Source organism: Diospyros lotus, chromosome 6, assembly GCF_014633365.1.
Source record: "Diospyros lotus cultivar Yz01 chromosome 6, ASM1463336v1, whole genome shotgun sequence".
NCBI lineage: Eukaryota > Viridiplantae > Streptophyta > Magnoliopsida > Ericales > Ebenaceae > Diospyros > Diospyros lotus.
This window is the reverse complement of record NC_068343.1, coordinates 11,117,826-11,130,974: the sequence shown is the minus strand read 5'-3', so window position 1 is coordinate 11,130,974 and position 13,149 is coordinate 11,117,826. Positions and strand designations below refer to the sequence as shown.

The window sequence follows — 13,149 nt, the reverse complement described above, 5'->3', positions numbered from 1 at the left end:
TTTAAAATTTAAACGCACATTGATCCATTAGGTCACAAATAAAAGGTTGAAGAACATTTACTGAGATGCAAAGATCATCCCCAGTTTAACAAAGATACCAAAATGAACAAAACCGAAATCATAAACCGAACCACCATCTATATATGTATACCAACTGAAAAATTTTCTGCTGAACAGTGGATCGCTATGAAATGAAAAAAGACACCCAGAACCATAGAATATCTAAAAGAAGGTTCCTATGTATAACCACCTGGACAGGAATAGCAGATAAAGATATCAAAAGAAGACGAGAAAAAGAGAGATCTGTAAGATTACTCTTTTCTCAGATCACCATGAGTTGTCAAGGCGCTGAGTTGTTGCTAGGGCATTCCCTAGCGAAGTGCCCTTGCTCACCGCAGTTGTAGCAATGGCTTCCACCACCGCCTCCACCTCCGCTCCCGAACCTACCAAAACCGCCGCCGCCGCCGCCGCCTCCACCACCGCCGCCTGGGCAGTCCCTCGCCATGTGCCCTTGCCCTCCACAGCTGTAGCACGCCCCGCCACCGCCGCCGCCGGAGCCACCGCCACGGCCTCGACTGCAGTCTCTCGCCAAATGCCCATAACCACCGCAATTGTAGCAAGCCCCACCGCCTCCTCCGCCACCGGCACTCCCCTGGCGGGGACAATCCCTCGCCAAGTGCCCACTCTCCCCACAACTGTAGCACCCCGCGCCACCGGCGCCACCACGATATGCATTGCCTCCATTGAACCCGTATCCTCCGCCTCCACCTCCGCCACTCCGAAACCCGTAACCCCCACTGCGGCCTCCCCTTCCTCCGCCGAAACCTTCCCTCCTGCTCTTCTCAAGTGACGATCCGTCCGGCCCCGTGACATCGACGGCCTTAGTGCGATCATTCTCCAAAGCGATCAGGAACTCGACGACCTGACCTTCGTAGAGGGTGCGAAAGCCGTCGGATTTGATCGCCGATTGGTGAACGAAGAGATCCTCGCCGCCATCGTCCGGGCGAATGAAGCCGTAGCCCTTCTGGTCGTCGAACCACCTCACGGTCCCTCTCGATCTGGTGTTCTCGTCCGCCATTGATCGATCCGCCGAGCTTTTAGTTCTCACCAGATGCAAAACCCTAACCCTACTGCTCCAATCGGTCCCCTGGTTTATATATCTCTCATCGACACGGAGATCGCAGTGCATCATGATAAATTTGACGGACAGATATGCCCCTCCATTTGGAGATATTTACTTTACCGCCATGACTGGGCCGTAAATAATCGGCCTAATTGTTCCCACTAATTGCAACTTCATTAATCATCTGAAATCTAATTTGATCCGATAAGATTTAAATATCTATATCATTAGACTTTGATTTAATTAAGATTCCTTTGAAATCAAATTTTAATCATATCGTTAAAAATCTCATTTCAGTTATTAATTAAAAAATTTCAAAATTCATTACTCAATTTAATTCGAATTAATTACTTTATTTAAAAATAATTAAATTGAGAACATTTGAAGGTGAAGGTCCTACATTGGAGTTAAAAAATCGGTTAAATAATTTTTTTTTATAGAACTCTGATAACAATATTACTATATTGCAACTCTCAAATAGTACATAGATTATTAACATATTTAAAGAAACTTTTAAAGGGCCAATGTGGCATTTTTGTGAGCCCAGTTGATGGAACAATCAGCCAATTTGAGCATAATCTCATGTTTAGAACCTCATAGTAGTATCAATTGAAGGGCCACAAACCCCTCTAATTGGAATTTAGTAAAATTTTGGGTACATGCTCTCAAAAATAATAATACAATTGCTTTATGAAGTCAAAAAGGGGGGAAAAAAGAAAAGGAAAAAAGAAAAAAAAAAAAAAACTGCAAAAGAGGTTACCTATCTACACAGAAATCACAAAGATGGCTGGGAAGTATTTGTACAAAGATAGCCAAACTAGTACACTTCCACATTCCATTGCTCTGCCCTCTTCAGTTGCTTCTTGTAGTCAGTCCAATCAATCCCTGAAAGACAGGAAAAACACAGGCAATTGAGGCATTTATACACCAGTTTCTAGCATGACCTTGACCATAATATTGAAATTATGTCGACATAATTACATCTAATAGACCTCATATAGTGGGATAAAAACTTAATAGATTATTGGTGGTGGTGTTGTCATATTGATTACCATCTTTTGCAGCCCAATTACACCATGAGAATGACTGCCACTCGTAATTAAGTAAATGTTTAATATGTTGTTATTGTTATTGTTGCTGTATTGCTTACCATCTTTGGCGGCCAATGACACCATTATGTCATCGATTCCCTTCTCCATGCCTTTGAGCCCACACATGTAGACATAGGTGTTGTCCTTCTTGAGCAATTCCCATAGCTCTTCGGCGTACTGAGCCATCCTGGTTTGGATGTACATCTTCTCACCTTTCTCATTGGTTTGCTCTCTGCTCACTGCAAAGTCAAGCCTGAAGTTCTCTGGTGCTTTCTCCTTCATCTTCTCAAATTCCTATCCCCAACCCAAAAGAACAATCATGGGTTTGTCAAAATTTCAATACCCAGTTGCCAAAAATGGAATGGATTTGGCGAATCAGTGATATGATGAGTGACAACATTCGTTGTCTTGTTACCTCCTTGTAGAGCAGTGAGCTACTAGTGGGAACACCCAAGAAGAGCCATGCCAAGCCATTGAACTATGAATATCCACATGCAACAAGAACAGTTAATTACTAATTTGATGGTCCATATTATAATGTTTTCGATTCAATTGTAGGCATTCTCTAAATTTCTGGCTCTATTCACGATTTCAAGTGCTTTAGATTACATATGGTTTAATGAACAATCAATTTTATTAGAGCTCTACCTTGTAGTCCTCATGCTTCTCAAAGAACATTTTCCACAAGAAGGAGCGAAAAGGAGCAATTCCGGTTCCAGTTCCAAGCTGAGACAAACATGGACTTATAATGGATGTTGAAGCAGCAAATAGACCAAATTAAAATCCATCATCTTTGCAGACAAAAAGATTTAGCAAATGGCCATTTGATGAGTATAGTACCATTATAATGGTGGCATTGGGGTCTATTGGCATAAGCATTTCTTTTCCAACAGGACCTGTGATCTTCACTTCGGCTCCAGGCTTCAAGTCACCTGAAATACAGACATTTTCCTATTTTTTGTCAAATAAGATATTTTCCAAGCAACAGATATGCACGAAACCAGGAGGATATGGCAATTCCCTTTGGGGCTCAGAACCAAATTAATCGACACAACTGCAGAGTTCTGAGTTCTTACACAAAAAGTTTGAGCAGACTCCTTTAACAAGTTCCCCATTCTCATTGGTGTATACGAGCCTTTTCACACACAGTGACACCTACAAAACCAATCCGATTTTGCCTCTCAACATTGTAATCAAATGAATGAACATAGTCAGATCAGTACTTCAAATCTAGTTTTGTGGTGGAAGTGCTATTGAGAAAATGGACGGAGCAAACTAGGAAAGAATTTGGAATCCATATCGGATAAGGGTCTTTATAAACCTATAGCCACAACAAATCTGAAATAACTCCAAGCTGATGAGGCTTACGGTTTTGGAGTCTCCAAAATCACCAATAGCACTGCTAGCAATCGAGTATAACCTTAGCTTGTGAGGCTTTCCATTCTTGTCGATTCCATCTGGAATTACACCAATGGATTGCCCTTCTCTGTAGGGGACCTCTCCTATAAATCCCCATTAACCAATCAGCCCAAAATTACCATAAATCCACACAAACTAATCATTTCAGATGGTTTTTACACAGAATGATGCGACTCATTAGCGTACATAAATTGGGATGACCCTAAAACAAAGTGGCTTATAATTGGATGAATACTTCTAACACATCATTCTGCACAAAAAATTGTAATTGCAAGAATATCATCTTTGCATAAGTAAATAGCATAGTAGCTATAGTAGCCTCTTCTACAATCGGGTTTCAAACTTTTTTAGGGTGAACTTACAAATAAATTTCTATGTGCTTATCTGGTGTAAGTGGTTTATGGGCTATGATGCGTGCCCAATGGGTAGTGGGTGCGGGTTCTCCTATATAAAGAAAAAAAAGACCATATATGTGGGCATCTGCTACGCATCTTTTGCAATGATAGAGAGAAAAAAAGTAAGGAACACAGAAGAAGAATAGGGAGCAATACCCTCAGTGCTGAAGACCATGTGCCAAGTCTCTCCAGGAGCATCATCACCAGTGATCTTGGTGTTAAGAAGGCATCTGCCAGTGTAGGGATTCTTTGGCTTGAACTTGTTCACCACCACACCTTCCTCATTTTTCTTGGACTCTTTCACAACCTTCTTAGGAGCCTCAGTTGTGACCTGGGCTCTGATGGTAACCACTTTCCCACCTGCAGAGACATTTCTGTAGGGTAAAGGCACCTGGATCAAAACCAGAAAAATGTTAGGCACCTGGAGACTTACTATCTAAAGGTGGATTAATAGATTGTACGTACCTTGTTGAAGTTGATTCTTTCTGGGGAGAGGATTGGGGTTCTAGTGGGAAGAGAGGAAGATTTGGAGGATGGGAGGGAAACTGCAGCACTCACTGAAGCAGCCATGGCTGTGAACTGTGGTGCTGCTGAAGAAGAAGAAGAAGAAGAAGAAGAAGAGAAGGGGGAGGATAAGGGTAGGGATATAAGTGAAAAGTAATGTTTTGTAGGTGAAGAAGAAGGAAATTTAGGATTGTTTTTGTGTGGATGGTGGATTATAGATTGGGTGGAGGAGATTGGAAGGCCAATACAGTGGCAGGTGTGAGGATAAGAGACTCTGTGTTTGTGATGTGTGACTCTCTATGTTTCTAACTCCACGGTCTACTGTTTAGCTATTCATGTCATGCCATTTTTATTCTCAACGTACGTGAAAAATGGCGTAGAAAATAGTTACTATTTTCCCTCATGAAGATTAAAACAGATTAGTATTATTTCTTTCTTCTTATTAATCAGATAAAACCCATTATAATTAAATTTATGAGGGAAGATTATTTTCTAAGACTGGTTTACCAAAAAAATTCTGCAATCTGAAGATATGAAGGGATATCTGTGGACATCCGGTAGAGATTGTAGTTCAGGCTTTAGTGGTACTGAGGCAGAAATGGCCAGATTTTGTAAGGTTGCCTTGGCATGGGCAGTCATTTTTAAAGATGTTCCTCTACATCTAAACTCTTTTCTGTATCATTTAATTCCAATAAAGTACAAATTAATAAAACATGAGATACATTAGTTATTATATTCATCTTAGGAGCAATAATAACTGCAATATCACAAAATGCAATATCATGAATCAAAGCTATAGAAAAAGAAGAAAGAGGGGGGACATTTTGTTGGGGTATGTGTACTTTACTATTTTGGACTCTTTAAGTTAATAATGTTGCAGGGAGTAATATTAATTAATTACTTAGGACACATAATTCATGGTTGTTTTTGCATTTTTTATATTAAATGAATGATATTTTTATATATATTTTTTGTTAACAATAATAATAATACTACAATAATTAAATAGTGACGTTTTTAAAAATACGCAAATAATTAAAGGCGAGAGGAATTCATGGCGGTGGCGGGAGTACCTTTGTTAAATGCAAATCAAGAGGGCAACAAGGGGAAGTCGGGAAAGGGGGAAAAACTGGAATTTGATCAATCTCGATTGCCGATTACCAAAATGGCGGCAGAAACTTCAATCCCAGGGTGGAAAGGACGGTGGAGGGAACTTGATTCCATCAATAGCTAAGCCTCTTTCATCCGCTGAGTGAGTTCTCTGCTTTACTGCCGTCCTTTTTTGTTATGCATTTCATGTGTGATAAATTTCCTTTGACGAGGATACGGAAGGTTTTATGAGGGAAGTGATAATTATACAGATTTTACGTTGGAAACGTTTGCTACCCTTGTTTTGAACTGTCGGTAGTGGATGAGAACTTGGAAATCCACACATTTGAACTGCTACAATGGTTGGGAGTTAATGGATCTCTCACAGTTTTAGGCAAATAACAAATGGATCTCTGTTGTTGCATGATTCGCCACCATTGGAAATGGTGTTGGCTGCATTGCCTCTTTCAGCTACGAGATTGTATTTCCTGATAAAGCCACATTCCCTGAATGATATTCTGACAGTGTTGCCAACTGATTCCTGATGGATTTTAGCATGATAATTCCTTTTCTGGAAGAAAATTATCCTCATCATCTTCTTCTTCTTTCCCTCTTCATTCTGCATGATGGATACTGTTTTCAATCTTCTTGTCCCAAATCAGTGGTATTCTTCTGTCTGGTGGATTGGATGTGAAAAGAATTTGCTATGATATTATTGTTTTACCTAATGATTCAATGCAATTTTTAGAAGTAGTTGAAAAACTATGCAAGTAGAAATGGTATGGCTTAACTTCAATTAGATTTGACCGTTCAACGTGACCATCTCTTGGTAGGCCAAGTATATTTTGATTTAGGGTAAATTACTGAAAAAAAACCTTCACCTTGTTTTTAACTTTCACTCAACTTTTAATTTTATCAAATGAGGTATTCAACTTTGCATTTTAGTTTCAAGTTTAGATTACTGTTGCATTCTGTTAAGATTAACTGTTAATGGATGGCATGTGTTGGGAACAAACAACAATAACTCTAGGAAAAACAGAGAAATAGTTCAATCACGAAATACTTACCTTCATGGCTGGAAGCTTGCACAAACATGCATATAGAAAATATGAAACAAGAAACAAGAAAGAATAAAAACGGGAAGGCAAGGATTTTATCGTGGTTCACCCCAAAATAGGGCTACTTCCACGTTGAGATAGAGTGAGAAGAGCTCACTGCACGATAATGAAGAACGAAGATTACACCCTCAAGTCACTCACATATACTCTCGGTACATCAATGGTTCTCTACCAAAATGCCCAAATAATCACAAATAAAGATTAGAGGCAGATCCTATAGAACCAGAGAACTCAAAAGAAAAACTATACAAAGCATGAGAAAGAAACCCCCAGAAACCCTAGCCCGAAGAGGACAACTTACCCGATCTCCCTCTCTCTTCCCTTTTCTTTGTTTGACTGTTCATATCCCGAGGAGAGAGCTTAATAGTGATTTTGGACGGCTGGGATGGAGCCCCATAAAGCTTGTATGAGCAGCTGAGATCAGGTCGTGCAACACGATCGATTATTCCACCAGAAAAGGCAACCGGGCAGAAAAAGCAATTGGGCAGAAGGCAATCGGGCGTCTCAAGGACAGAGCGGATGGTTGCCGCGTGTAACCATCCTGTAGGTGCCACATGGCAGCCTGCGGTTGCCTCATGTGGCCTTCCAATTCACTAAGTCACGCGACGTCATTTGGTGCTTCAATTACATCAGCATGGCAGCCACGTGAGCTCATTACAAGTAGAGAAAGAGAGGGAACTCTCCGAAAGCTTGTTTGCCGTGAGCGTCCACCATGTTTGCTGCCTCCTCCCCTACCTCGCTCTTCACCTCCAGAATGCCACCCCCTCATCTTTTTCACCATCTCCACCCTTCCTCCACTCCCTCCTTCCCTCCCATAGCCTCCACCATCATCTATTCCTCTGTATTTTGTTTTCATTGCACAAAGTTTGTACTCAAAGATCTTGTCCTGAATTGATCTTTAGTTCTTTTAATTTATAGTGACAGTAGTACAAATCCATTATCTTGCCAAAGACCTATAATTTGTCAAGACCTAATTGTTCATACTTCAAAATCTCTCAGTGATCAACCCCATTGATCCAAAGTTATGTGATCCAAGCACTAGGGTTCCGTCAACCCATTGATCCAATGTTGTATGATCCAAGCACTAGGGTTCCATTTCAACAAGTTCAAGATTCAGCGTTGGAAGATGAAATCAGTGGTGGGTGCACAGTTGATTCCAAGAACCTACAACGTTTTTAATTCTCTGTGAAAGATATGGATTTCTATCTAAAACCCCAATTGACGACAGTGGAGGCCATTGGGAGGGAAGGGTTGTGATGGGTGAAGAAGAGGAAGGGGTGGCTGTTTGGAGGCGTGGAGTGAGGTTGACAACAACCTTCCAGTGCGTGCCTTGTGTGTGTGCATGCATGTGCCTGCTTTCTTGTGGTGAGTTTGCATGGAAACCACATCATTAGTTAACGGTAAATCTTAATGAAATATAATTGTTTTCTAGAATTGAAACTAAATGAAAAGTTGGATACCTCAATTGATAAAACTAAAAGTGAAAATTGAATGTCTTTCTGGTAATTTAACCTTTAATATATGCTAATGTGGAAAAAAGTAATTCCATTGGACTTGTTGGGTGTTTATTTGCAAAGAGCAAAACCTAACCATTTAGTACTTTAGCACAAAGAAATGTTAGAGAAGTTAGAAGGAATTAATATATATGTAACGATTTCGAATGCGTGTAATTTTTTGAAATGCCATACTACATGCAAGAGAATGATCTTGATGATATGCATATGTTAAGTTGTTAACCTTATTAGGATGTGGTATTGAGCTTGTTTCCTTTATTTTTCTAATTTTAAGGTGGCAAAAGAAGATAATGAAATAATTGAAGAAGGCTCAATTGAACGTTTTGGGATGATACCTCCTCATTGCATCTAAGAGTCACCATGATTCTATCTTCAGATATAGGGGCAAACACATCTCATTGGACACTTAGCTATCTCAGCTATACTAGATAATTTCCCACATGTAGAGCTCAAATGGTTCTACAGATTCTGAGTGGTATATTTTTAAGTTTTGTGCTTTGAACATTACAACTTGTAATTGTTGATTATCATAATTTTGCATCTTCCTTGAAACAAACATTTATTGTGCCCCATAATTTATTATGTATTGGCATCATGGTTGCTACATCTTATGCCCACCCACAAATGGCTAACAGTGGCTAAATATTATAAGATAGGGCTAGCCTTGCATTGGCACTTGTTGGACACTTGGAGGACAACCATTGTAACTTCAAAAAGAACAAGTTGGAAACCAAATTTAAAATGTCAAACGTGTAGGCTTACATCTGTAGCCCTTTTCCTATATATTCTTACAATTTTAAAAACTTTCAATTTATTTATTTGTAAGATAGAGCTTTCTAAGATGTATTTTAATAATTTACTAATTTTATATATTCATGGATACACATAATTGATGTGCCCCTCCCATGTTCTAGCTTCTATGAAAATTACCGCGTGATCTTCTATTCAAGTTGTATCAGATTTATATCCATGCTTCTAAAGCAGAGATTATGAACCATGATGTCAGCTCCCGAAGGATCTGACTAATTCTTTCCTGATCAAGTAAGAAGGATCGAGAGAAAGAGATAGAGTAGAGAGGTTTAGAGGGGGTAGAAGAGTAGAAAACAGAGGGAGAAAGAGAGAAAAGGGAGAGAATATTCAAAAAATTCTGAGATTTTTCATATATGCTCTTGAGGGTGTAATCAGCTCATATTTATAGCTGATTCTAACCACCCATGTGCGGGTAACCGCTTACATGTGCTGGAATTTACAAGTTACTAAAGCTGAAACTAACTTGGTACAATCCTTCACTACAGTAACTTCTAATTATACTACTCTCCCTCTATCGTATATTCTAATTATGGAATCCCCACTTACATTGTTGGTACATGACAATTATCCGCCCCTTCAAACTTTTCTTGTCCTCAAAAAATGTAAAGGAGGTTAGCGGCTTGAGGGAATTGCTTGAGTATATCTAGGAGATATTCCTGAGTGTTATTGTCTGGATGGAGGTTAGACCATTGTATGAGAACTTGAGTAATAGGAGCCCCTCGTTTGTAGATGACTCTCCTTTCCATGATAGCTATAGGCTCCATAGCACTGTTGGTTGTGTTAGGGATGGAAGGTAAGGTAGAGCTCACTAGTTGTGTTCCCACCAATTTCTTGAGGAGTGATACATGAAATATCGGATGGATATGGGAGTCTTTTGGTACTTGCAGTCGGTAAGCCACATTACCCACCTTGGCTGCAATTGGAAATGGACCATAGAATTTTGGGCTTAACTTTGAATTGGGTTTCTATAGTAGGGCTTTTAGATGACCCAGTTTGAGCTTCAAGTACACTGCTTCCCCGACTTGAAATTCTCTTTCACTTCTCTTTTTATTTGCAAATTGCTTCATACGATTTTTGGAAGTAGACAACTCAATCTTTAGTAACTTTAGGGCCTGTTGCCTTTGTTGCAGATAAGTGTCTAAACCTGCCACTGTAGATGAATTACTCAGACCTAGTAACAAGGGTAGCTTGTAGCCATAAAGAGCCTCAAAGGGAGACATCTTTATAGAGCTGTGGTGGTTGGAGTTGTACCACCACTTAGCCATGGTAAGCCACCTGTGCCAAGTCTTTGGCTGTAGGAAACAAGTGCAACACAGGTTGGTCTCCAAGCATTGGTTTACCCTTTCTGTTTGGCCATCGGATTCCGAATGGTAAGCAATGGACATGTTGAGTTTGACCCCCCAATAACTTTATCAGTTCCTTCCATAATAAGCTTGTAAAAATTTTGTCTTGGTCAGACATTATCGCTTTAGGGGTACCATGAAATTTCACTACCTGACCCAAAAAGAGTTTGGCTATCTCTTGAGCAGTGTAGGGGTGGGTCAGGCATATGAAATGAGTATATTTTGTAAATCCATCCACCACAACCATAATGCAATCCCTCCCCTCTAACTTGGGAAGTCCCTCAATGAAATCCATTGAAATATTTTCCCAAGGCTGACCTGGAACATCCAAAGGCTATAATAACCCCAGGGTGGCCATTGTTTCAGACTTGCACCTCTTACAAATATCACAACTTAGCACAAACTCCATCACATACTTCTTTAGCTTCGACCAATGAAAAAGTTGCTTCACCTTATGGTAGGCATTCACAATGCCCAAATGCCCCCCTATGGGAGACTCATGTAGTGCCTCCAATATCTTCCTCTTTAGATGGTGATCACCCCCTATTACCAACTTCCTTTGATACCTAATTAGGCCATTTGTAAGGGTATACCCCGGCTTCCCAAAAGCATTCACCACTAGCTACCCAAATAGTTCCTTAGTGTTCTCATCAGCCTCATAGTTGGAGGTCACATCTTGATACCAATTTGGAATCACCGATGTGATTGCAACAGAGCTACCTTCTTCATGACATCTAGATAGTGCATCAGCAACCAAATTCTTCGTTCCTTTTCTATATTGGATGACATAATCCAAGCCCATTAGTTTTGTCATTCCCTTCCTTTGCAACCTTGTATGTAACTTTTGCTTAAACAAAAATTTTAGACTCTCATGGTCTGTTTTAATCATAAACTTGCCCCCCTCTAAATAATGTCTCCATTTATCTACTGCCACCAACACTGCCAAAAGTTCCTTCTCATAAACACTTAAACCAAGATGTTGATGGGTTAGAGCCTGACTAAGAAATGCCAAGGGTCTACCCTCTTATACCAGTATAGCTCCAATCCCATTAGCACTAGCATCTGTTTCCAAGACGAAGAGTTTACTGAAATTTGGTAACCCCAGGATTGGCACTTCACTCATGGCCTTCTTGAGCTTATCAAAGGCTTCCTCTACCTCCCATTTGAATCCTTCCTTCTTCAACAATTTAGTAAGGGGTCGACTAATTATCCCATAGTCTTCAACAAATCTACGGTAGTAGCCCGTTAACCTCAAGAAACCCCTAAAGCCCTTAACATTGGTAGGCTTAGGCCAAGCAACCATAGCTACCACTTTGCTAGGATCAGTGCTCACCCATGCATTTGATATGATGTGACCTAAATACTCCACTTACCTCTGTGAAAATGCACACTTTGACTCCTTAACATACAATTTGTTGAATCTAAGGACCTCAAAGGTGGTTTTCAGATGGTTTAGGTGCTTGGCAAAAGAGAGACTGTAGACTAGGATATCATAAAAAAGTACTATGATGAATTTGTGTAAATAGGGTTCAAAAATTTGGTTCATCAATGCTTGAAAGGTAACTGGAGCATTGGTGAGACCAAAGGGCATCACAGTGAATTCATAGTGCTCTTGGTGTGTTTTGAAGGTTGTTTTAGAGATGCTTTCAAGCCTCATTCGTATTTAATGATAGCCTGATCTAAGATCCAATTTGGTAAAAATAGAAGCATGTTTAAGTTCATCAAGTAAATCTTCCACAATGGGTATGGGGAACTTGTCTTTGATGGCTGTGGCATTTAGTTGACAAGAGTCAACACAAAATCGGTATGAGTTGTCTTTCTTTTTAACAAGTAGCACAGGGATGCAAAAGGGCTACGACTTGGTTGGATGATAGATCTTTGTAGCACGTCTTTGATTATTTTTTCAATCTCAGTTTTTTGTCTAGGTGGGTAACAATAGGATTTCACATTGACCGATTCCACATTGGGCTTAAGATTGATGGTGTGATCATAGGGTCTTTCGGGTGGTAAGGAATTTGGTTCAACAAAAAGGTACCTAAATTTAAATAAAAGCATGTCAAATGAGTTAGTTTCATGTACCTTCCATTGATCTTGTGAATGGCTACTCACAATCATTGGTAATTGCCCTTCTTGCTCCTGGTTTTCCCCTGTCGTCTCCACGGCATGAATGGAAAACAGTTGAGCCACTAGGGAGAATTTGTTTTTGAACATCCTTGCAACTTTTTTCCTGAAATCATCTTGCAAACCCCTGACTTGTGGCTATCCGCTAGGGTCCTCCTCCGTCCATCTTTCTCAAAAGTCACTCCCATCTTATTGAAATAGAAATTAATGGGACTCACCCCTTTCATCTAGTCCACCCCAAGCACAATATCCCCCCCCCCCCCCTCCCCCCTCCCCCAACTTCAATAGTCTCAAATCAGCCACAAATTCTTCCCCATTCATCTCCCAACAAAATCCTATGCAGCTAACTAACTAAGGACCTACTACCATTTGCCATAGTTACCAAGAGGGGATGAGTGTTAGTGACCTCACAATTTAGCTTCCTTGCCATGGCCTCATCCAAAAAGCTATAGGTATTGTTGGAGAGATTTTCAAAAGAATGGTTACAACCTTTTACTTGTTTGGGAAGAGATCCAAGTCAAGGAACTAGAGGTTGTAACTTTTCAAATTCTATTTACACACATGAATGGTTGTAATCTTTAGTAAAGGATTGTGCCTCATTTGTTTTAAATTTAATTTAAGT

The 13,149-nt window shown here is 40.0% G+C and overlaps 2 protein-coding genes across 2 annotated transcripts; both read right to left on the bottom strand.

Annotated features, from left to right (window-relative positions):
- LOC127804037 (glycine-rich protein 2-like) lies at nt 1-1,155 on the bottom strand. The gene has a single exon (XM_052340745.1). It carries the CDS (start codon nt 1,076-1,078, stop codon nt 341-343), a length of 738 nt encoding a protein of 245 aa, XP_052196705.1. The 5' UTR covers nt 1,079-1,155; the 3' UTR covers nt 1-340.
- Nucleotides 1,156-1,723: 568 nt separating this feature from the next.
- On the bottom strand, nt 1,724-4,708 carry LOC127804035 (ferredoxin--NADP reductase, leaf isozyme, chloroplastic). The gene is made up of 9 exons (XM_052340744.1): nt 4,494-4,708; nt 4,185-4,419; nt 3,583-3,716; nt 3,291-3,369; nt 3,055-3,146; nt 2,863-2,940; nt 2,630-2,692; nt 2,274-2,508; nt 1,724-2,008 (listed from the first exon to the last, which is right to left on the bottom strand). The coding sequence occupies exons 1-9, from the start codon at nt 4,596-4,598 to the stop codon at nt 1,941-1,943; spliced, it is 1,089 nt and encodes a 362-aa protein (XP_052196704.1). The 5' UTR covers nt 4,599-4,708; the 3' UTR covers nt 1,724-1,940.
- Between the last annotated feature and the right edge of the window lie 8,441 nt (nt 4,709-13,149).

What these genes read in the sequence shown, in the direction of transcription:
- LOC127804037 (XM_052340745.1), bottom strand. Translation starts at nt 1,078, where the DNA reads ATGGCGGACGAGAACACCAGATCGAGAGGGACCGTGAGGTGGTTCGAC.
- LOC127804035 (XM_052340744.1), bottom strand. Translation starts at nt 4,598, where the DNA reads ATGGCTGCTTCAGTGAGTGCTGCAGTTTCCCTCCCATCCTCCAAATCT. An exon ending in CATGGTCTTCAGCACTGAGG is followed by an intron (nt 3,717 to 4,184) that starts GTATTGCTCCCT and finishes GGGGATTTATAG; the next exon opens with GAGAGGTCCCCTACAGAGAA. An exon ending in ATTTTGGAGACTCCAAAACC is followed by an intron (nt 3,370 to 3,582) that starts GTAAGCCTCATC and finishes TTGGTTTTGTAG; the next exon opens with GTGTCACTGTGTGTGAAAAG.